Source organism: Stegostoma tigrinum, chromosome 10, assembly GCF_030684315.1.
Source record: "Stegostoma tigrinum isolate sSteTig4 chromosome 10, sSteTig4.hap1, whole genome shotgun sequence".
In the NCBI taxonomy this organism is placed as follows: domain Eukaryota; kingdom Metazoa; phylum Chordata; class Chondrichthyes; order Orectolobiformes; family Stegostomatidae; genus Stegostoma; species Stegostoma tigrinum.
The window spans coordinates 81,469,989-81,493,925 of record NC_081363.1 but is presented as its reverse complement, the minus strand read 5'-3'; the positions used below and the strand labels follow the sequence as shown (position 1 = coordinate 81,493,925).

Below are 23,937 nucleotides of genomic sequence, written 5' to 3'. Positions count from 1 at the left end.
CCAGAGGAGAATTTTTAACTGAATTCGCATTGACTCCAGTTTTGCAAAGGCAGTCACGATCATCTCACCTCTGGAATTAATCTCTTTTATTCATGTTTGGACGAAGATTTTAATGATGTCAGGAGTTCAGTGGCCTTCAAACTGAGCATCAGTGAGTAAGTTATTCCTATGCAGCTATTGCTTATTAGCATTGTTGACAGCCCTTTTCATCACTTTGTTGACGATCAAGAGTACACTGTTAGGATAGTAACTAGCCAGTTTGGATTTAATCTGCTTTTTGTAGAGTTGACATATCTGCGTTATTTTCCACATTATGATGTGGATGCGAATGTTGTTGCTGTACTAGATCACTCAGCTCAAGACGAGTTCTGGAGCATAGATCTTTAGAGCAATTTCCAGAATGTTGCCAGGGGTCATATCCTTCACAATGTGAAATGCCTACAGCCACTTCTTGACATCAAGTTGAATGACCTGTGATGCTAGGGACTCCTGAAGGAGGCTGAAATGCTTCAGCCTTCTCTTTTGCACTGATGAGTTCGGCTGATCTATTGTTGAGAATGGGCATATTTGTGGAGTTTCTTTTTCTGTTGTTTCACTATTCATGACCATGAGAGGCAGGACTGTAAAGCTTACCTCTGATCTTTTTTAAAAAAAGAATTCCATATGACGGAAATCAGAAGCAAAAACAAAGATTACTAGAAAAATTCAGCAGGTCTGCCCACATTTAATGTTTCTGACGAAGGGTCACAGGACCTAAAATATTAACTCGACTTTCTCTCCACAGGTGCTGCCAGACCTGCTGTGTTTTTCGAGCAATTTCTGTTTTTGTTTTAGACAGGGATCTGTTGGTTTGTAGCATTGTTTAGCTCTGTCTTTTGCATGATGCTTTGTTGTTTAACGTATAAATAGTCCAGTGTTGTAGCTTCACCAGTTTGACACTTTATTTTTAACTGCTGCACTTAGTATGTCTTCCTGCATTTCTTATTGGATCATGGTTGACCTGCTGGCTTGATGTTATTGTTGAGTGGGGGAAATGTCAGGCTATAAGATTAAAATTTGTGCTTTAACATATTTCTGCTGTTGATGATGACCTCATAACATCTCATGGATACCTGATTTTCAGTTGCTAGATCTGTTAAAATGTGTAAGACTGTCCTATTGAGCAAGGTGATACTGCCACACGACACAGTGTGTCCTCAGTGTGAAGAAAGGGATTGTTTCCACAGAGACTGTGCAGTGGTCACTTTTATTGATACAGTTATGCACAGACACTTCTGCAATAGGTGAATTGGTAAAGATGAAGTCAAATAGGCTTCTTTCCTTCCTTGTTGATCCCTGGATCATCTACTACACATTTTGCCCTTTTGGACTCAATCTATGGTCCATGATCAAGTCAATGAAGGATGTTGAATTCTCCTACTCTAAGTATGTGCCCTTGCTACCTCAGTACTTTCAAGTAGTGTTCAACATGGAAGAATACTGATTCATCAGCCAAGGGGGCTGCCAATATGGTAATCAAGAGGTTGACAATGCCATGAGACTTCATGCCTCTGGAGTTGATGTTGAAGACTCCCAGGACAACTCCGTCCCAACTGTATCCCTGGTGAGTTTATCTTGTTGGTGGGACAAGAAATACTGAGGGATGGTGGCGGTATTCTGGGATATAGACATACTCACGTAATCATACCTTAGAGATAGCATCACATTGTTGATTGACTCATCTGTTGGATGGCTCAGACTAAAATGACATAAGCCTATAAATATTAATCAGGAGTGCTCTGCAGGATTGACAGGGCTGGTCTACCCTTGCCTTTTCCAATGCACAAATCAATTTCAGGTGATCCACCTAATTTCAATCCTTTCTTAGACTTTATAGTGGTTTGCAGGTTATTTCAGACGCTGTTTTAAGGGTCCAGAGTTACATGTGGACCACATATGGACTGTCGACTTTGTTCCCTAAAGACATTAGTGAATGAGTTGATACAGCATAGAGCTGGGGGAACACAGCAGGCCAGGCAGTATCAGAGGAGCAGGAAGGTCGGTATTTCGGGTCGGGACCCTTCATCAGGACGGGGGAGGGAAAAAGGAGCTCAGAAATAAACAGAGGGAGAGGTGTGGAGCTGGGGGAAGGATGGGGATGGTGATAAGTGGTTGCAGTAGGGGGTTGTGGAGATTGGTCAATAGGAAGGGTGAGGCAGATAGGTGAGAAGGAAGATGGACAGGATGGACACAATCTGAGGCTCTGAATTACTACTCCAATGACATTACCTCCCCCTCCTTGCTGACCTATATTAACTCTTGATCAAACAGTGGAATCTATGTTTTTTCCCAAGTGAAGTAGCTCCTACTTATGTGCCTCTAAACTAGTTATTCCACATTTATTTAGCTGTCCTAATCTTTAGTCGTTATACAGCATGTAGCCCTGGAGTTGGGAATATATCAGTCTCTAACACTCGGTTATGGACAGTTCTTTGCTCTGGAAGGCCAACAAGTTAGGCAGACCAGAGCCTTTCATTGAGTTGATCTTCCTCCAAAAGCAATTAAAGTTTTCTTGGATTCCAGTTATTCCTCTGTTGACAGGATTAAAAGTCTTTTCACTTCTGTGACAGCCTCCAAATCCTCCCCCTCCCCATAACTCTATTTTGCAGCCTCCTCCTCTCTGCATCTCTTACCACCTACTCCCTCAAAACCTCCAACCCTCCTGGAATCATCTCCTCCTCTAAGTGCTGCATTCCCTTGTCAAAAACCCTGACCCTGGATTCAACAGATGGTGCTTTTGGATTCAGCAAAACACCTTTTGGCCTTGGCAATTCGCCTGCATCCCGGCCAAATGACTGTGCCCCCACCCCCAATTTTCTGAATGGTGAATCATCGAGCCAATCAGAGGCTGCTTCTCTCTCATGTTTGCTGCTGATAGGTTTAGAAGTGATATGTTTTGTCTCGCACACAAAGCTGTAACATTATTCCATACTGGTGCTATAAAACAACCTGATTGGAACAATGTTTCATACTTCATAGCAATTCTTGTACATTCAAATAATACCACAGTAAGATGTAAACAGATAACGCTGGCAGCACGGTGGCTCAGTGGTTAGCACAGCTGCCTCACAGCACCAGGGCCCTGGGTTTGATTACACCCTCGAGTGACTGTCTGTGTGGAGTTTGCACATTCTCCCTGTGTCTGCGTGGGTTTCCTCCCACAGTCCAAAGATGTGCAGGATAGGTGGATTGGCCATGTTAAATTGCCCGTAGTGTCCGGAGATGTCTAGGTTAGGTGGGTTAGATATGGGGAAATGCAGGGGTAGGGGAATGAATTGGGGTGCAATGCTATTCGGAGGGGTGATGTGGACATGTTGGGCCAAATGGCTTGTTTCCACACTGTAGGGATTCTATGATAACATGCAAGGCAAGCATCAAAGTATAATGGAGAGTTGATCATTATTGAGCGTATCATGTGAGAGGCCAAATGGAGAGGGTCTGTCACTGAATAGATGAGTTAGTGAGAATCAAAAAGTAGCCCTCATGGAAAAAAAAATTAATTTAACCCTTGGTGCTATAAAAATGCATGTTTTTTCTTTCAATGAACTTGCATCAAAGTTCAAGTGTGGTAAGCATTAACCAACTGACATCCTGACAACACACAGTGTTTAACTTTCAGCATGATGTGGTCTCAATAGGTGTATTGATAAGTACCCATATATTGTTTTACAGGAAGATCCGCAAGTTACTTTCTTCCTTTGAGAGGAGAAGGAGCGGGAGAAGGCCCCAAACTCAGATTGCCATTGAACAGTACCAACCAGACCCAGCAAAAGAACCAAGGTCTCCCCTCAGTGATGAGCCCATTGTGATTGAAGATTAAGGAGAAAAGTCAACATCATTCATCTGCTTGTATTTCACCCTGACAGTGTTGGCTTCGCCTAGAGGAAAGGGAACTGTATTTGTTTTCTTAAAAAAATTTATAAAGTATCTTTGTAGCAGTGCTGTCATCTGAAACTGAGACATCAGTTATTAGTTGGTTATCTGCCCTTGTTATCATTTGTGTTCTGTCATTGGACTTACAGAAGGAAAAATTTACATTGATAAAAATTCACAACCTCAGGATGTCTCAAAGTGTTTTACAGCCGATAAAGTAATTCTTGAAGTGTAGTTACTGTTGTATGTATGGAAGTGTGGCAGTCAAATTGCGGACAGGTCCCACAAAGCAAAATGAAATGAATAGCCAGATAATCAGTTTTAAGGATATTGGTTGAGGGGTAAATGTTGGCCAGTCTGAAAAGAATTCTCAGCACCTATTCACCAGCTCTAAAGTTAATTTAAATTATTAAGGTATGAGAGAGAAAGCAAAATTTTATTTTCAGATTTGGTCTGGTGAAGATCAGAACTTGAGTCCAAATGGAGATCTTATGGTTCTGAGGTGAGCCGTTCTAATCCGTCACACTGTGTTTTTAGTCTTCATTATGAAGTTTTGCATTCTTGAAAATGTCAGCTGGTCGAAGCTTTTTGCTTCATTCAAAAGGGAAAACCAAGAATTTATTTCCTCCTTTCCTCCCCACTGATGGTGCCTTGCGGTCCTCGGGTGCACTGCCCAAAGTCACTTGCTGCATGTCCCTATCCCTCCTTCACATTACAATTGAGGTGCAATGAAGGGTCCTGCCTGAGACAGCAACACACTTCCCTGTTCCACACAGTGACTGACTTGGCTATTTTCAACATTAGTGGTGGGGAGTCAGTATTTAAAGCTCCCATTTTGACCCCTTCTTCCAAAAGTCTTAATCTCTTCATGGTATATAGTTCTGCAGAAGCCAGCGCCTCTTGAGTGTCTCACACAAATGACCTGTGTGTTTGGTTAATGAATGGTAGCTGACTGTCTGACCATGGGGCAAGTCATAACTGAACCTGATCCTATCTTGACCTGACACTCAAGTACTTTCACTTTCTCACAGGGTAGTGAACAACATAAGGAAGACAGGTTGGTAATTTTCCAGATCACAGTCTGGGATTTAGCAGTAGCTGCCCTCTGAAATTAAAGCACACTAGGAATTTAAACCCTTGTTAAAAAAATCTACATAATCCCAAAATACTTGTTGAGTGAGGCATAGTACAGAGAAATGGAGGCAGGTGGCATTTTAACAAAAAAAAGTCATTTCTATTCTCTTTCTCATGGTCAAATTTAGTTCTGTTCTATCTGTATGTTTCTGCTCTGTTCACCTGCCTGCATTATACAGATGTTCTCGATCACAGTTCCCAGATCAGGTCCAGTGCAGCCTCAATGTGAGAGTCAGACTGGGAGAAGCGATTTTATTGTCCATTGCATTCTCACCCCGTTCAAAAAGCTCTGCATATACTAACTTTCCCTCTTGTTGGCTAGATTTAATTTACTTCTTCCCTTTTCAGTGAGTTAATGACCATTTTTGATCTTTTAAATCCTAAACCTCATCCCTAACATTTCCCTGGATCAGAGGGTGGTTATGAACTGGAACATGGGAAGAACAAGATGGAAGTGTATCTGAATGCTGCCACCTTCTCATCTCCACCAGAATTAACTACCAGGCAAGAAGACCTGTGGTCAATCTTGTGTCCTGCTGCCATTTGAGGCCCCTAGGTGACCAGTTAATGATTACTGAAGGCCCTCATCTGCAATCACAGGGATTAACCCAACTGCAGGCAGGCCTCCTGCCAGGTAGCATGTGCAGCAAGCGATAACTGTGTGGCCAACTAATTCCATCTGGAGACAGGACTTTCCCCTTAATCAGATGCATTCAGTGCCTGCTCAAGGAATTGGACACTGAGAAGATGGGTCCCAATGACATCCATCCCCTGTCTTTGCTGTTGAACTCTCTGCACCCTTTTCCTAAATCCTTTTTCCCTTACCCCTCTTTGTCCTTGGTTGCTTACAATCCTGGGTGCTCTGGAACCTGTTCTTCCTGTAGCAGTCACAGTCTCCCCATTAGTGCTGCTGGCCTACAGCTCTCAATAAGTGAAACTTCCATCCCTGGGGACTTGGTTCTCAGAGTAAGGCCTGTCACTGGCCTCCTCACTGGCTGAGTGACTTGTGGTTGAGAGGATCACCTTGAAAAGAGGCTGTGCTCTCACAGTGCCTCCCCAGCCAGTCGGCAGGATACCCAATCCATCAACAAGATGCTCTGCTCTCTATTTCCAACAACATAGTTGCTTGTAAAAAGATCCTGAAAATTTGACAGAGCTCAGCAGTACTCTACAATGAGTCCCAAATAGCCAAGTGTCTTTATACTTTGAGGATGGAGTTTTTTAAAAAAATAGTATGTCTTTTTTTTAAAGAATTTTTTTGTTTGAACGCAACAAACTGAATGCATAACTTCCTGTTTGTGAATAAAGATGGAGCTTATGTTAAGTATAAGTACCCTCAGTTACTGTATGGCACCTTTCACCAAAACTAGTACTGTGATAAGATGTAACTCCTTTTATCAGAGAGGGTGTTCCAAAACATGACACCCTCCTCATCTGAAATCCTTACCTTTCAAAAAACAAGTTTTCTCACTGGTTATTTCTTTGCTGGACTTGGAAGTCCATAGTTTTACATTGTAATGAAATAAATAAGATGATCATTGTAATAGTGAGCCACATAGATAAGAATATTCCACGGTCAATCCTCAGTCTGCATTTAGATAGTTACTGTCAGCTGAGGGAATGCTTTCTGGTAGACACTTAGCCTCAGTGCCCCTTGCTGGAAAGAGAAAAGCAAGTCCAGTGTTTCCACTTCTGATTTTTTTTGCAAAAGTACACCTATGAAATTTATAAAAGTATAATGCACAATTGTTTCAGTTTGGAAGAAATAATGTGAGATCCAGTTAATCTCCTTTCATTTCCATAAATGACTATCTTAAGTGTAGTAAGGCAACTCATCTACAGGTCACAGTTCTGAGGAAGGATCACCAGACCCGAAACGTTAACTCTGAATTTTCTTCACAGATGCTGCCAGACCTGTTGAGCTTTTCCGGCAGCTTATGTTTTAGTTCCTCATCTACAGATCATATCTACAACATATATTTCATGTCAAATACAGCCCAAAGGCTTTGATATAGGTTCCAGCCCCTCGTGTACTGCAACACAAAGGGCCTTAAGCAGTCAATCATTCTCGTTAGCTGTCCTAATCTTTAGTCATTATACAGCATGTAGCCCTGGAGTTGGGAATATATCAGTCTCTAACACTCGGTTATGGACAGTTCTTTGCTCTGGAAGGCCAACAAGTTAGGCAGACCAGAGCCTTTCATTGAGTTGATCATCCTCCAAAAGCAATTGAAGTTTGACTTGGCAAGCATTTTCTAGAAACAGCCCTTAGGGGACAGAGTCCTGTATTACAGAGCTGACCAGGATGAATCTAGATTTTTAAAAAAACTACGATATATTTTTTTCCCGACCATTACGTGGTCAGCAAGGTTTTGGAAAGAATTCTGAGGGATAGGATTTATGACTATTTGGAAAAGCATAGCGTGATTAAAGGGAGTCAGCATGGCTTTGTGAGGGGCAGGTCATGCCTTACAAATCTTGTTGCGTTCTTTGAGGAAGTCACGAGACAGGTTGACGAGGGTCGAGCAGTGGATGTGGTGTACATGGACTTCAGCAAGGCATTTGATAAGGTTCCCCACGGCAGGCTCATTCATAAAGTCAGGAGGTATGGGATACAGGGTGACTTGGCTCTCTGGATTCAGAATTGGTTGACTGACAGGAGGCAGAGAGTGGTTGTAGATGGTCAGTATTCTGCCTGGAGGTCAGTGCTGAGTGGCGTCCCGCAGGGCTCTGTTCTTGGGCCTCTGCTCTTTGTAGTTTTTATAAATGACTTGGATGAGGAGGTTGAGCGGGGGGTTAGTATGTTTGCTGATGACACAAAGGTCGGAGGTGCCGTTGATAGTATCGAGGGCTATTACAGGCTTCAGCGAGACATTGACAGAATGCAGAGCTGGGCTGAGAAATGGCAGATGGAGTTCAACCTGGATAAATGCAAAGTGATGCATTTTGGAAGGTCGAACTTAAATGCTGAATATAGGATTAAAGGCAGGATTCTCGGCAGTGTGGAGGAACAGTGGGATCTTGGTGTTCAAGTGCATAGCTCCCTCAAAGTTGCCACCCAGGTGGATAAGGTTGTTAAGAAAGCATATGGTGTTTTGGCTTTCATTAACAGGGGGATCGAGTTTAAGAGCCACGAGGTTATGCTGCAGCTCTACAAAGCCCTGGTGAGACCACACTTGTAATATTGTGTCCAGTTCTGGTCGCCCTATTATAGGAAAGATGTGGAGGCTTTGGACAGGGTGCAAAGGAGGTTTACCAGGATGCTGCCTGGACTGGAGGGCTTGTCTTACGAGGAGAGGTTGACTGAGCTCGCACTTTTCTCTCTGGAGAGAAGGAGGAAGAGAGATGACCTGATCAAGGTGTACAAGGTAATGTAGGCATAGATAGAGTCGATAGCCAGAGACTTTTCCCCAGGGCAGGATTGACTGCCACGAGGGGTCATAGTTTTAAGGTGTTGGGAGGAAGGTGTAGAGGAGACGTCAGAGGGAGGTTCTTCACCCAGAGAGTTGTGAGTGCATGGAATAGTTTACCAGTGGTAGTTGTGGAAGCAGAGTCATTAGTGACATTTAAGCGACTGCTGGACATGCACATGGACAGCAGTGAATTGAGGGGAATGTAGGTTAGGTTATTTTATCTTTGGATTTGGATTATTCCACGGCACAACATTGTGGGCCGAAGGGCCTGTACTGTGCTGTACTTTTCTATGATCTATGATCTCTGCAAAGCTGCCAACTCCTGAGCAACATGTGTTTGAATTCAGTTGCTATATATTTTACTAATCTGATGTACCTCAGTGCAAAGCAGAGGTTATGCTAATTTTCAATCGAACCTGCTTATTTACATGGCTTCATGGAACATCTTGAACTTTACAGAGCTTTTTATGCAGGTAGGTCCCAAAGTATCCAGGAAGCTTGGGTAGAGCTGAGGAGGCTGCCAGTTGCCAGGTTGTGCTGGTTGGAAGGCCTGCCTCTGGTCTCTTGCACTGTGTCCAAAAATTGAAGCAAATATAAAATGTTCCTCTAATACTCATACCCCTTGTACCACTTGATTGTCTTCCAACAATCGTCATTGCCTATACTATCCCCATACCGTGTTACCAATCTCGATGGTCTCACATCAACTTAATGCCTACTTCCACTCACTTCCTTTTCCCCCTTCACCTACCATACAAACCCATCTTGTATCCCTAAGTTCCCATGCACAGAGGATTAAAAAAATTAATTTAAAAAAAAGCACATTTTTGGATGTTTTAGTTGCATTGACAGCCCTTTGAGTTGACACTTACAGATCTTGCTAATTCTTGATTGGGTTAACAGGTTCTGACAGTTCTTGACAAGTTTGACCCTTTTTGACAAGTCTTGATTCTTCTGGATTGCTCTGTCAAGGGTTATGATAATTCCAATAGGTTTACACACTTTTCTGCAAATAATCTCCTTTGCAGCTAACAATCCCAAATTGTATTTGACTCCCAAACAGGATAGCTGACAACCCCTCCCAAAGGGTTCCAGAACTCCCCATTCCAAAGAAAACTGACCAACAATGCCAAAGTGTCCTGGGAACATATCCATTGTTATTTCAGCTCTCCCTTGCCACATTTAAAAAAAATCAGACCATCTTATACCTTGTTTAATCTCTACAATTCAGGTCCTGGATAGCAGGGAAAATCTAATTTGAGTTGATTTAGTGATCTGCTCACAATGTTATTGCTGTTGGTGTAGTATTATAGTTGTATTCATTGTCTTTTGCTGCCTAATTCAGTATATCAATAACTGATGGTTAAAGTCAGAAATGTAGATATTAAGATAGTTCCTGATCCAAGCTCACAGTGATGGGCACACATTTATAGCAGGCAATGTTTTGCAATGGTGTAATGATGGTTAGGTGTCTAATTTGTGCACAAACCAAACATAAACCTCTTGTTTGTCATTTATATAAATGGTATGGATGAGGATATCAAAGGCATGGTTAGTACGTTTGTGGATGACCAAAACTGGAGGCAGAGTATACAATGATGAAGGTTTTCTCAGATTACAAAGGGATCTTGATCAATGGGCTGAAAAATGGAAGATGGAGCTCAATCTGGATAAATGGGAGGTATTGCATTTTGTATAACAAACAAGGGGTATGACTTATACAATTAATGGTGAGGTCTTGGGTAGTGTTGTAGAACAGAAGGACCTAGGGGTTCAGATACATAATTCCTTGAATTTTGTGTCATATATAGTCAGGGTAGTTAAAAAGGCATTTAGCACTCTTGCTTTTATCATTCAGTCCTTTGAGTACAGGAGTTGGGAAGTCATGTTGAGATAACAAGGTGTGGAGCTGGATGAACACAGTAGGCCAGGCAGCATCAGAGGAGCAAGAAAGCTGATGTTTTGGGTCTGGACTCTTCTTCGGAAATTGGGGAGGGGAAGGGGGCTCTGAAATAAATAGAGGGGAGGCGGTGATAGAAGGTGGATGGTGGAGCAGATAGGTGGGAGGGAAGATGGACAGGTCAAGGAGGTGGGGATGAAGCTAGTAGGTGAGTGTAGGTACCAGTTGAGGTTGTACAGGACCCTGGTGAGGCCTCTTTCGGAATACTGTGTCCAGTTTGGGTTGCCCAGTTATAGGAAGGATATAATTAGGCTGGAGAGGGTTCAGAAGAAATTTATCAGGATATTGCTGGGTGTGGAAGCTTCCAGTTATAAGGAAAGGCTAGATACGCTGGGACACATTTCACTGGAGCATAAGAGGTTGAGAGACGACCTTACATAAGTTTATAAAATAATGAGAGGTAGAGATAGAGTTAATGGTAGTTGTCTTTTCCCTAGGATATGGGATTTCAAGTCTAGGGGAATACTTTTAAGGTGAATGGGGAGAGATTTAAAAAAGATATGAGGGGCAAATCTTTTATATACAGGGTTTTTCACATGTGGAATGAACTTCCTGAGGAAGTGATTGATGTGGGAACGATTACAACATTTAAAAGACCTTTGGATAAGTACATGAATAGGAAAGGTTTGGAGAGATATGGGCCAGGAGCAGGCCGGTGGGACTAGTTTAAGATTGTCTTCCGCATGGACTGGCTGAACCAAAAGGTCTGTTTCCATGCTGTATGACCATATGACCCTGACAGCTCTGCGGTGCCATGATATTGCTCACCTCATCCGAAACCACCTCCTCTACACCATATAAAGTCCTCTCCTTGTTGTAATTCTATTTTGTGCAATGCACAGCTGACTACATTTCATGACACACCCATGGTTCACATTTCAATGCTATGTGAGATGAGTCAAGTCTGCAAAAGTACATTTTCAGCGTGCCAATGCCTGTTCTAGCTGCCTTGGCAGATGTGTATGCTATATTATAGTACTCTAGGGATGATGCATTGGTGTCATGCTCCATTACCTGACAGGATAGCTCTTGCTACCCATTACCCTACCTTGCTTTGGGCAGAAAGTCTGCAAGAGCTCTGGAGCTGAGAGTTGTGTAAAATGTATAAATCATATGAGGTTTCTGGGAAGCAAACACAGATCTTCATATGTCTTCCTGTGGTCACAGACTACTTGTACATTAAGGGAGAAAAATTTCGCATAACTCACAAATGTAGCTATTGGTTTCTAGGGAGTTCCAATCACATCCAAACTTGACGGAGCTGCAGGATAGCCCTGCGCCTACCGTCCAAGTGGTTTGGCTTTCAGCATCGGTTGTGAACTGAATGAAATTGCTGGCCTTTCTGAAAATGGCATTGGTCACTTCCCTGATGCATTCACCTACTGCAACCTGAGCTGGATCACATGTCCCCTGCTAACTCCTGCGATGAGCCATGCCACTGACACTCAACAGTCATTTTGACAGCAACTGGCATTGGGTTCCCAATTCCATAGACCTGCAGGTCTTGATGAAGGAAGATATACAGGCCAGTTAATGTCTTCCAGGAAAGCCTTTGCTACTTCTGGCAATTCCTGTCAGAAGTAAGAAAGTAATTGCTGAGCTTTCTGAACATGAACTAACATGGCAATAGTTTCTGATGACAATGATGGCCCAGTTTGCCTTCCCCTTTGCTGATGCCAGTTAATGCCCTGGTGACCTCAGTAGTTTGAACATGGGCCTTTCTCTGGAATATTCTCTCCTCCATGACTCATGGTTACAAAAAGATGGGGTTTATGAAGTCTGTTATGAATCCACAAAGAGAACTGTGCGAAGAAAACACATGGCCTGAATCCTGTGAGCAGCTGCAGTTAAGTAATGGTAATACATAAATCTTCCATGGCCCACACCCAGCTCACTTCATCATACTCAACCTCTATCATCCTTGACCCAGTGTCAGTGTCCCTCGATGTTCTATTCCTCACCTTCAATGTTTCCATCCTTTCCTTTGACTTATCCACTCTTAGCTTTGAACTTCTCTCCATCTTCCTTGCTGTACTAGCCTAACCACCATGACCCTCTCACTTCCTCACTCCACCTTGCCAGTACCAGACCATCCAGTTCCCCTCCCTTGTGCTGATGAGTTACACATAAATGAGGCCTCACCCCAGATCCAAAGAATAAACAAACTGGCCTTATACACGCTACCATTAAGTTTTTGCAAAACATTCGACACTAGTTTACCTTCCACTATTGACTTAATCCTAAAGTTAGGACTTGATTTTTGGTATATATTCACAGCGTACAAACGTACAGAGAGAAGACTTACCTCACTGTGTGCACAAACTTTGTTCCATCGCTAAAAAGTTGCTGAGATGTGACCTGATAACTTGGCATTGCCTTGAAAATAGAAGTTGGGTAACCTAAATATGCCAACAGAAACTAATTGGGAGTATCCAGTTTCAGCATATTATGAAGAATAAGCATTTAACTTTTGGTATTCAGAAGCAAGAACAGCTCTGCATTTCTGATGAAGGGTCTAGGCCCGAAACGTCATCTTTCCTGCTCCTAAGATGCTGCTTGGACTGCTGGGTTCATCCAGCTCTACGCCTTGTTATCTCGGATTCTCCAGCATCTGCAGTTCCTATTATCCCTGAGGAAAGGGTCAGTTTCTGTTCAGCAGAAAAGGAAGCAGATGCAAACTCTTGCTGTTTTGAATACAATGTGACCAGACTGTGAATCAAGGTGTTATTGGTTGTTCAGTTGAACAGGAAGTCTGGAAAGCTCTCTAATGTAGGACTTTCTCTTCAGAGGTATTAAATGGCTGTAAGGCAACCAGTCCATCAGTAAATCATTCCCCACTGATTCTGAGTGGCGTGGTAAACTCCACCATCAAAAAACTCTGCTCAGTATTTTTTATTTAGATGTAGATGTGTGACAGCTGAAAATGTATATGCTTCTCTACCCTTTTATACAACAACTTTCAAATATGATTTATCACTGGGATGTATCAAACAAAATTTGATACTGACAGTTTAAGATGTTAGAGCAGGTGACAAAACCTTTGGTCAAAGAGGGATGTTTTAAGGAGTGCCCTAAAGGAGAGAGGAGCACAGATTTAATGAGGTTATTTCATAGCTAAGAGCCTTGGCAGCTGAAGGTATATCCTTCAGTGATGCAGCAATGAAATATGGGATGCACAAAAGAAAAACAGAATTGGAAGAAATTGAATGTTGTGGCATTAGACAAAGTTACAGAAGCAAGGAAGAGTTAATGGCGAGATTTGAAAACAAGGATGAGGGTGGTTAAAACTGTGGCATTGCTGGAAAAGAGTCACTGTAGGTCAGCGAACAACAGGTGTGATGGGTGAATAAAATGTTGTGTGAGTTAGGATTGGTGAGGTCTAAATAAGGTTCAATGTGCAGCAATTGGAAAATAATGGAAAACATAGGGACCTTGATCAGACAGGCTGATGGGTTGAGGAGTGATAGATGGATTTTAATTTAGATAAATGTGAGGCTTTTGGAAAGGCAAATCAGGGCAGGACTTATACACTTAATGATAAGGTCCTGGGGAGTGTTGCTGAACAGAGACTTTGAAGTGTAGGATCATAGTTCCTTGAAAGTGGAGTCACAGGTAGACAGGATAGTGAAGGCGGCATTTGGTATGCTTGCCTTTATTGGTCAGGAATGGGAGTTCATGTTGTGGCTGTACAGGCCATTGTCTTAGGCCACTTTTGGAATACTGCATGCAGTTCTGGTCCTCTTCCTATTGGATGTTGTGAAACTAGAAAGGGTGCAGAAAAGATTTATGAGGATGTTGCCAAGGTTGGTGGGTTTGAGCTATAGAGAGAGGCTAAATAGGCTGGGGCTATTTTCCCTAGAGCGTTGGAGGCTGTGGGGTAATATTATAGAGGCTTATAAAATCAGGAGTGTCATTAGATAGGGTGAACAGCCAACGCCTTTCCCCAGGGTAGGGCAGTCCAAAACTCGAGGGCACAGGTTTAAGGTGAAAAGGGAAAGATTTAAAAGGGACCTAAGGGGAAACTTTTCCATGCAGAGGGTGGCGTATATATGGAATGAGCTGCCAGAGGAAGTGGAGGAGGCTGCTACAAACACAACATTTAAAAGGCATCTGGATGGGTACATGAATAGGAAGAGTTTAGAGGAATATGGGCCAAATGCTGGCAAATGGAACTAGATTAGTTTAGGATATCTGGTTAGCATGGATGAGATGGACCAAAGGGTCTGGTTTCATGCTGTACAGTTTTATGACTCTATTTGGTTCACGTGGCTAAAGTTCCCTTTACTGACAGTTGGCTACACAGTGGCAACCATGTCGTTTTGCTGCTAATGACACTTTTCTCATAAATGGGAAGATGATGCTTCCCATCAGTTAGAGGATTGTGTATTGCCTTGTTTATTTATACCAAAGTCTTGGCTTTTTCCTAAAACAGAATTGTGTGTAAATTCTGTCAGTACACGTACATGTTTGCATTATAAATGACTCTACACACTCTCCCAAGATGTGTGTATGTAGTTATCTGGTTTCCATACAGCCCTTATCCTGTAGGCTGAGCTCCAGCACCTTCAGTGCTTAAATATCACAACACTGCAGCATGTTTGGCTTGTATTTGCCCTGACATTGCCGAGGTTTAAACAAATTCATGTCACAATATCTGTGTTGCTTTGTGAATTTATTGAGACCTCTGTTCTCAACTGCCTTTTAAGAGCGGTGACTTTCAGGGATGCTCCATTGATGTCTAATGCTGTTCCCCATTCAGATCTGAGCAGTGGTATTTCCCGTATTATACTTCTGTTACTTCCCCAGTATCTCTCTCGCCCGATGCAGAACCATTGTTTGTGCGATTACTGAGCGCTGATTAATGAGGGGAAAAGAGTGCTGCAGGTCAGTATCTGTTTAAAAATTTCGCATTTCCAAAGAGTGCTTAATGCTTCGCCATTGTCAGCCCATTTCATGTAACTGAATATTATCTTTCCAGCTCTCTCTCTGCTTCCACTGAATGAGGATGGCTGTAGCAGAGCCTTTAAGTGCCCTTTCCCGCTGGTATCTCTATGCCATTCATGGCTATTTCTGCGAGGTGATGTTCACAGCAGCCTGGGACTTTGTGGTGCACTTCAACTGGAAATTTCCCGGGGTCACCAGTGTCTGGGCCCTTTTCATCTACGGCACGTCCATGCTGATAGTGGAGAGGATGTACCTCTACCTCAAGGACAAGTGCTGCACTGCTGCCCGGTGCCTCATCTACACCATCTGGACGTACATCTGGGAATTCTGCACGGGCTACATCTTGCGGCAGTTCGACGCCTGCCCGTGGGACTACTCGCAGTTCGAGTTTGACTTCATGGGACTGATCACCCTGGAGTACGCCATTCCGTGGCTCTGCGGCTCCTTCCTCATGGAGAAGCTGGTCATCAGGAACACACTGCGCCTGAGATTCGACCGCCCCCGGGACGCGGTGGAGACAGCAGCACCGACAGCCTGGTGCCCCAGCGCCCTGACGAACGGACACATCAAAAACAACTGACATCCACCCCTCCAGGCTGATCTGTGGTGGGGAAGAGAGATGAGGATAGAAATGATACGGTGGAGAGGGGCTTTACTTTGGTCTCCCCAGAGGACGGACAATAACGAGACGAACAGCTGATGGTGCCGCTTGGGGCAATTCCCCGCCCCCCGTGATGACATTGGAGGTCCGTGCCGGAAGTTGATTGGCCGTAACCGCTGTCACTCATGACTTGTTGGGGGTGGTGAATACGGCACGAGCTCGGACCGTTATTTCCCGCTCGCTCAGGTTCAACGGCTTAAACTCCAAATAAGAGGAAAGCGACAGATTTAATCGCGCACACACACATATATATAGTACGGATTCGCAGTTTCTTTCCCCCTTTTAGTTGTCGACTTGTTTTAAAAATTACGTGAAAGGCCACACACTGTTGTGCCCGACACCCACCTGTGGTGCTTACCCACTCCCATGCAGCTTCGTGAAAGGGGGACTTCCATTAGTCTTCAAGTCCTCCGATGGAACTGTTATCCCCAACTTTAGCCAAGACTGTGGTCTGATCTGTTGGGACCGATACATGGCTAAAGTACCCTCATCAAAAAGGCTCAGTGCTTGGTAGCTACCTTGGTTTTCGAACCATTATCACAGAATACCAGGGTCGCTCAGTTGGTCATGTCACTGAGCAGGCACGTTCTCCAGAACTGAAGATCATCCACGGGTTGACACGCCTCTATGAAGTTTTGAATAGACAATTAATTATTTCTAAGTAGTAGTAAGCCTACAAGTAACCGAGATCAAAGACTTTACAACCAACATTCTTCCCCTTGCTAGGAGAATACAGAACAGAAACAACTTTGCACAAACTCCTCTCTGCATCCCCTCCAAGGATTAATTGATTATTTACCAATGAGTAATCTGGTGGAGGCAGATTCAGCTGTGGTTTTAAAATGGGAATTGGCCAGCTGCCTAAAGAGAAACAACATACAAGGCAGCCAGGAAACCCATGGTAAGGTCTAGATGAGTTGCTGTTGCAGCGTGTTGGCATGGACATGATGAACTGAATGGCCCAGACAGGGTGAGACAACTGCTATGGAGCTGAACCAAAGGAACTAAACTTAAAGGAACTGAAACTCCAAAGGCAGCAACACAAGCAAGTCCACTTTATGGAAATTTCCCAGTGCAGTGACCCTTCAACAAGAAATAATGGATAGGTGCCTCTTTTTATCATTACTACCTGATGTTTATCCAAGACAGTATGTCACGTCAGTTATATGCCATGCAGTTGTGTGCCCATGTGCATCTTAATACATTGCAACACCACCTCTGATAGGGAAGTAGGAAGGATTCTGAAATTAGATTCCCTCCTCCCCAGTTTCCAGAAGACTCACTGACTTTGACTGGATTGCTTGTCCAGAGTACTTGCCACTCAGCAGCACCTTAGCTGAATGGCCATTTGTAGCAGATGATTTGTCCAATGTGATATTCAGACTTAAGTCCCCATCACCATCAGAACAAGTGCATTCTCAGGGTGGAGAGCTGCAAGATATGTTGTTTTGTCAGTTTGCAGAGCTGCAGGACTGAAACAAACAGGAGCGAACTGGGATCCAATCTGTGACCTGTGTTTAGCACAATTTGATATGACACAGTGCTTTTAACAACCAGACTATGCTTCATCTCTTTGAAAATGGAATATTACATTTTAATTTTTTTAATTGTTTCAAATCAAGTGGTGAGAAAGGATTTGTCTTCACCTTTGCTGCCTTTTGGTCAATTTTTATGTAAACAACCTGAGCTAGGCCCAGTCAATGGCACCAATCATGGCCTCAGTACCCCATGGGCTAAATCAGGAAAACAGTCCTAAGTTGTTACTTACTGATCTCCTGCTGGTGAACGCATATCAGGAAATTGTGTGCTATGAGCTCTCTGGTGGAAAATGCAGATTCAATTTCAACTATTGCTTGGGGAATGATGGAGAGGAGTTGGGTGGTTCAAAGTTATGGTACTGTCCTAGGACAGAAGAAGGCTATGAAGGGAACTACCTTGGTGGAGGGAAGAATTTTGTTTCAAAGGAATGTTCAGTATAAAATTATAAGGGAACAGGAATAAATAGACTACTATGAAAAAACAGTGTTACGAACTGCTCATGACCTGTGATGGGCAGTCTCCAATTTAACAAAATTCTTTCCGTGCAAGCAGAAATGGACTGATGAAAGACAATAGTGTTAATTAACTCTTCGTAACAGCCAACAGTATTCCTATTTTAACTGTTTCCGCTGAAATACTCAGTACATGGAAGATCGCAATTATCTCAAATAGAAGTCCATTAGCAGTGTGAGAGACAAACTCAAACATACACAGCTCCTAGTTTGCAATGTTACAGACAATTAATGAGTTCCTTCAGCCTGACACAATGCACATATCAAAAAAACTGTTACATTAGCTTTTCATTTGTGTGACTTAATTTGCAAAAGTCCCACTGACATATACTAACAAAATTAGAAACCCAGTGATAATTACAAGAATGCTGAACATAGAAATAAATGATGGAAATGAGTAACAGGTTTCTGTGTAGTGCCTAACTACATAAAGCTTGTTGTTATTGCTCAGTTAGTCAAAGCACTTTTCCTATAAATGAGAGATCTTGAACCTGAGTCCCAGTGATTAGTTATTGTTTATGCTTAAGGCAGAGGTAGATATATTGACTAATAAGGAGTTGAACATTATTGGAATTAGACTGGAATGTGGATTTGTGATCACAATTAAATTAGCTGTGGTCTCATTGAATAGTATTGCAGTCTCGGGGTGTGGAATGGCCTACTCCTAATTTGTACATTTGTATGCAAAGGATTTACTTGCACTTCACACGGGTCTTTTCTCTCAAACCCTTTCATTGTAACAACTCCCTGTAGCATACTGAATGAAGCCAATGGACAACAAAAAGCACCAAGCTCTGAACTTTATAAAAGCCAAAAGAACTAAGGATGCTGTAAATGAGAAACAAAAACAGAAGTTGCTGGCAAAGCTCAGCAGGTCTGGCAGCATCTGTGGAGAGAAATCAGAGTTAATTTTTCAGGTCCGGTGATCCTGATCCTTACTTAGAACTGATGGTAGCTAGGAAAATGTTGGTTAGTATGCATGAGATTGCAGGGGGGAGGGGGAGAAGGGGTAAACGATAGGTGGGGATAGAGCCCAAAGAGAGAGACAGCAGTTGTACAGACAAAGGGGTAGATAACTATCTGGCTAGGAGGGTGAATAGCTGTTAAAGGAGACTGTTAATTGCTAACAGTAAGTAGCATTTAATGGCATAATATGTGATAATAAGGCCTGGTGTGCGTGGTAGGGGGCTAGGAGATGGAAGAGTTCAGGCCCTAAAATTATTGAATTTGATATTGAGTCCAGAGGGCTATAGCATCCCCAAGTGGAAAATGAGGTGTTGTTCTTTGAGAACCAAAGGAACTGCGGATGCTGTAAGATAGGAACAAGAAGAGAAGTTCCTGGAAAAGCTCAGCAGGTCTGTCAGCATCTGTGAAATAAAACAGAGTTAACGTTTTGAGTCCGGTGACTCTTCCTCAGTTCTGAGACCTGCTGAGGTCTCAGCAACTTTCAGCAACTTCTGTTTTTGTTCCTGTTCTTTCTGCTTGCGCTGAGCTTCACTGGAACACCACAGCAAGACTGAGACTGAGATGTTGGCCAGGGAACAAGGTTGTCTGTTAAAGTGACAGGCAACTGGAAGCTCAGGGTCATTTATGCAGGCAGAACAGAGATGTTCTGCGAAGCGCTCACTCAGTCTACACTCTATACACTCTACTAATTCAGATGTGAATTGATGTGAATAATGCTGGTAGGCCATGCTGTGACTTGAGTGAGTCTATTCTAGACTGAATGCTGGAGCAAAGTTACATTAGTGGTCCTCACATCTCTACAGTTTTGCTTTATCTATGTTAACTCCATTGACACTTGCACACAGACATTAGGTACCTTCTGTACATTCCCCTCAAGTGGTACTCACAACATGTTAGATAAGAATTTGAGGTGACTTTTGTGGCAAAGTGGTAACGTCCCCACCTCTGGTCAGAAGTCTGTGTTTAATTACCACCTGCTCCAGAAGTGTGTCATAATACATCAAAACAGGTTGATTAAAAACATCTAGATTAGTATTTGAACATGCAGGTGAGCTAGGAGATTATGGAACCAACCCTTCATTCCCTACTCACAGTATCCAAAGTCAAATTGCAAAGTAGCGAGCGATCAGAAGTTGGCCCTGCATATTAAGGCTAATTGTGATGTCAGTGAATTTGAAACCAGTGGAGTAGTTCAAACTGATGCCTTTCTGGACTTTGCTACATATCAGGCAGCGGTATTGACACACCAGTTTAACACTTGGATAGATAGCATTTCTGATGTTTTGGTGGAATGGGGCTGGGCTAAAGTAGTAGGAGTATGATTAGAGCAGAGTCACCACCCCTTTTAAGAATTTTGACACTGGAGCCTGAGGTAGGAGGCGGTGGGACAGCAGAATACCAGGCTGACAACTCTGCTCTAATGTGTATTGGGAGCTTTCCTTCACAAGAGTTATTTCTTCCAACTGAATGTCAGCCAAAGGCTGTGATATATGCCTTACTGTAGTTAAATTAATTTGACTAAATGTGTTTTCCATTCAGCTGTTACTTACCTCTGGGTATGTATGACGGTGGCAGCACAGGTAAATAAAGTTGTTGTTTTTTGATGTCAAATGGAGTGAATCAAATTGGCTTGTAGCAGGCTCCTGGCTGCTGAAACACAGATAAATTACCAATTTGGTCAAACAGCAAGGGATCATTTGTATACACACACACCAGGCAGAGTACAAACACAACAGCCAGGAGGTAATGATATTAACATAGTATAAAAGGCACCAGTTAACCTGGACAGACAGACCCTCAACAACTTATCCACTAAACAAAGGAGGGCCCAGACAGAAAAACACCAGCTCCTGATACCCAAGGAAACAAACAACGGCAAGCCATCCAAATGATTGCCACTGTTTCAAACAATTAAGTGAGTCTCCCTGATTGGCCAGAACTATAGAAAGTTCCAGAAAACCATCTAAAAAGCTATAAAAATGGTTCACTTACAGACCTCTCTCGGAACCTCTTAGAGTGTCTTGAATCCTCTGGAGGCCTTCTGAGGAAACCAGCATGGCAAGAATTAGAGATAATGGGACTGCAGATGCTGGAGAGTCCGACATAACAAAGTGTGGAGCTGGATGAACACAGCAGGCCAGGGTACAGGCCCGAAACGTCCTAAAAAAAGCTTTTGTGCTGCTAAGATGCTGCTTGGCCTGCTGTGTTCATCTAGCTCCACACTTTGTTATCTGGCAAGAATTAGAGACCAGCTGACATCCAGAGAAGGAGGAAGGGAGAGAGAAAGAAAGACTAAGAAAAGAAAGCAGCTTCAGAGAGACAGAGCCAGAAAGAGAGTAACTGCATAAATCTACAAGAAACTCGGGAGGTATTGTAACCTTAAGGGGCCAAATAGGATTAGAGGTAGTATGTTTAGTATTAAGGTTATTGTAATTTGCTTTCTAATAAAGTTAGGACTGTTTTGCACGAGTAACGGCTTGTGTTCATAGTGAGTTGACTGTTTTGGTACTGTGGGTCTCCTGGGCAAATTTATTCGTAACAGTTGTGGTTGTGGTTGTCTAACTTGTTTTAGGGAGGAACTAAACATTTGGCGTCTTTGTGTGGTCTTCGATAAGAAGTGACAGTCAGGTCCTCCGAAGTCGAACCACCAGTCTGGTATCAGCATCTATGGTAACTGAATAATTGAATAGCTGAGGGAGGACCTCAGGCAGGCTAGCCAAGGGAAAGTCCCAGCCTGGACCTGCAATGAACAACTTGAGCATATGATCCACAAGAAAAGCCATTAGCTGTCAGTTCTGATAGATCATTGAGGTGTGGTTTAATGACAGCTGCAAGGACACTGTTGGCAAGGTCTGGGCTTGTGCTAGGGATTTAATTATTTCTAGTGATAGAGTTGGGTTGAAGATCTTTTGAAGTTAAAAATATTGGAATTATTAAAAAAAGGTATTTGGATAGGTTACCATGACACCCTCCATGTGCTGTGGAGAGACAGAGGTCACTGATACAGATCACTCTAAGTAAACGCAAACAAACAGGCCATACCATTGTGCCCATAACCTGTCATCCATGAATTCAGCTCCTATCATATATAGTTGTGGTCCTAATTGCACTCATGTTCATATACCTTAGGATACTGGTGGTTAAGATTGCAGGCTGGGAAAAACAAATATCCCAACAGACGGGAATGATTGGTATGAATAATACTGTACATGCACACAAGGGCTACAAGATAGACTAAACTCCCAGTGTTACCAGTATTGTCACTTTTATTTGTTTTGTTTACTGAATGTTGTCTCTGTACTTCAACCCTGTATGGATTACCATGATGGGAGTTTCCTTTTTTGTATATACAATTATATCATTGTGTGAAAGCCATTATGTACAAAGGCTTAACCAAACACATAAGCTCCCTTGATAATACACAACATAATAAACTTCTCTGATGAAGGGTCTAGGCCCGAAACATCAGCTTTTGTGCTCCTGAGATGCTGCTTGGCATGCTGTGTGCATCCAGCTTCACACTTTATTATCTTGGATTCTCCAGCATCTGCAGTTCCCATTATCTCTGACATAATAAATCAATTAGGTTTTAAACTTAGATTTGAACTTCATTTGCACAAGCTCCTTTCTGTTCAAAAGCGGGGACATGGAGCAGCCTCATGGCTGCTAAAACACAGATAGATTGCTGACTTGGCCAAACAACAAAGGATGCTGGGTACATTGGCAAAGTAAAACTGAAATCACAAAACCCACAAACTAGGCACAATGCAAACACAACAGCTAGGTGCTAATGACATTAGCATAGTGTAGAAGGCAACAGCTATGCTAGACAGACATACCCCAACAACATTTAGCCACTAAACAAAGGAGGGCCTAGACAGAAAGGCACCAGATCTTGTTACACAAAGGAACACACATCCAAATCATTGACAAACACGAGGCTGCAAAAACACAGCAAGCCAGACAGCATCTGGAGGAGAAGTCAACATTTCAGGCATTATCATTTCCAGCACTGGATGTGGGGGTAGGGGGAGTTGCAGATATAGGGGGAGGGGGTGGTGGTTGAGGAATGGTGGTAATAGGTGGACACCAGTCGTAGGTTGGTCGATGGGAGGGATGAATCCGGTTGGCAGCTGGAATGGAAGGGAAATTAGAGTTGAAATTGAAATTAGAGTCGAATTAGAGTTGAAATTAGAGAACTCAATCTTAAGTCCTCTGGCCTGTGGGTGCCCACGTGGAAGATAAGGTGTTGTTCCTCAAATTTGCATTTTGATTCACTGCGACACTCGGGGGAGGCTGAGGATGTATATGTCGCAGGGGGAACGGAGTTGAAATGGGTGATGACTGGGTGGTTAGCCTGGCCATTTCAGGCCAGGTAAAGATGCTCGGTGAAACAGCCACCTAGTCTACATTTGGTCTCCCTGATGTAGAGAAGACCACATCAGGAGCACTGGATGCAAAGGACCAGGTTGGAGGAGATGTAAGTGAACCTCTGTCTCACCCGAAAGGACTGTTTACGGCCCTGGATGGTGGTGAGAGAGGTGGTGTGCGGGCAGGTGTTGCATCTTTTACGGTTATATGGGAAGATAGCAGGGGAGATGGTTGGAGTATTTGGTGGGGAATGTGGTGCGAAAGGAATGATCCTTGCGGAAGTTAGACAGGGGTGGGGAATGGAAGATGTTTTGGGTGATGGAGTTTAATTTGGAGGTGGTGGAAGTGTTTTGAGGATGATACTTTGAATGCAGAGGTTGGTGGAGTGGAAAGTGAGGACAAGGGGGACCCTACCTTCATGTTTGGAGTGGGGGTGCGGTTTAGAAATGAGGAGTGGGACATGGAGGAGGCATAATACAGGCGAAGATGCCGGGGGTGTTGGAGTGGTTGGTGAGGAGTGTCTTA

The 23,937-nt window shown here is 43.2% G+C and overlaps 2 protein-coding genes across 4 annotated transcripts in view; both read left to right on the top strand.

The window, feature by feature from the left end:
• mta1 (metastasis associated 1) overlaps positions 1-6,353 on the top strand; it is a 128,488-nt gene extending 122,135 nt beyond the window's left edge. For 2 of the 3 annotated variants that reach the window (XM_048537725.2, XM_059649307.1), the window contains exon 20: positions 3,712-6,353. In XM_048537725.2, the coding sequence (XP_048393682.1) occupies positions 3,712-3,859 (148 nt within the window). In that variant the 3' untranslated portion in view covers positions 3,860-6,353. The remainder of the gene's footprint in view (positions 1-3,711) is intronic. The other variant, XM_048537728.2, reaches the window with a different exon arrangement.
• Positions 6,354-15,207: 8,854 nt separating this feature from the next.
• LOC125455704 (transmembrane protein 229B-like) lies at positions 15,208-19,047 on the top strand. Its single transcript, XM_048538040.2, has 2 exons — positions 15,208-15,303; positions 15,398-19,047. The coding sequence occupies exon 2, from the start codon at positions 15,419-15,421 to the stop codon at positions 15,941-15,943; it is 525 nt and encodes a 174-aa protein (XP_048393997.1). The 5' UTR covers positions 15,208-15,303; positions 15,398-15,418; the 3' UTR covers positions 15,944-19,047.
• The last annotated feature ends 4,890 nt before the right edge of the window (positions 19,048-23,937 follow it).

Coding starts and splice junctions, on each gene's coding strand:
- LOC125455704 (XM_048538040.2), top strand. CDS start 15,419: ATGAGGATGGCTGTAGCAGAGCCTTTAAGTGCCCTTTCCCGCTGGTAT.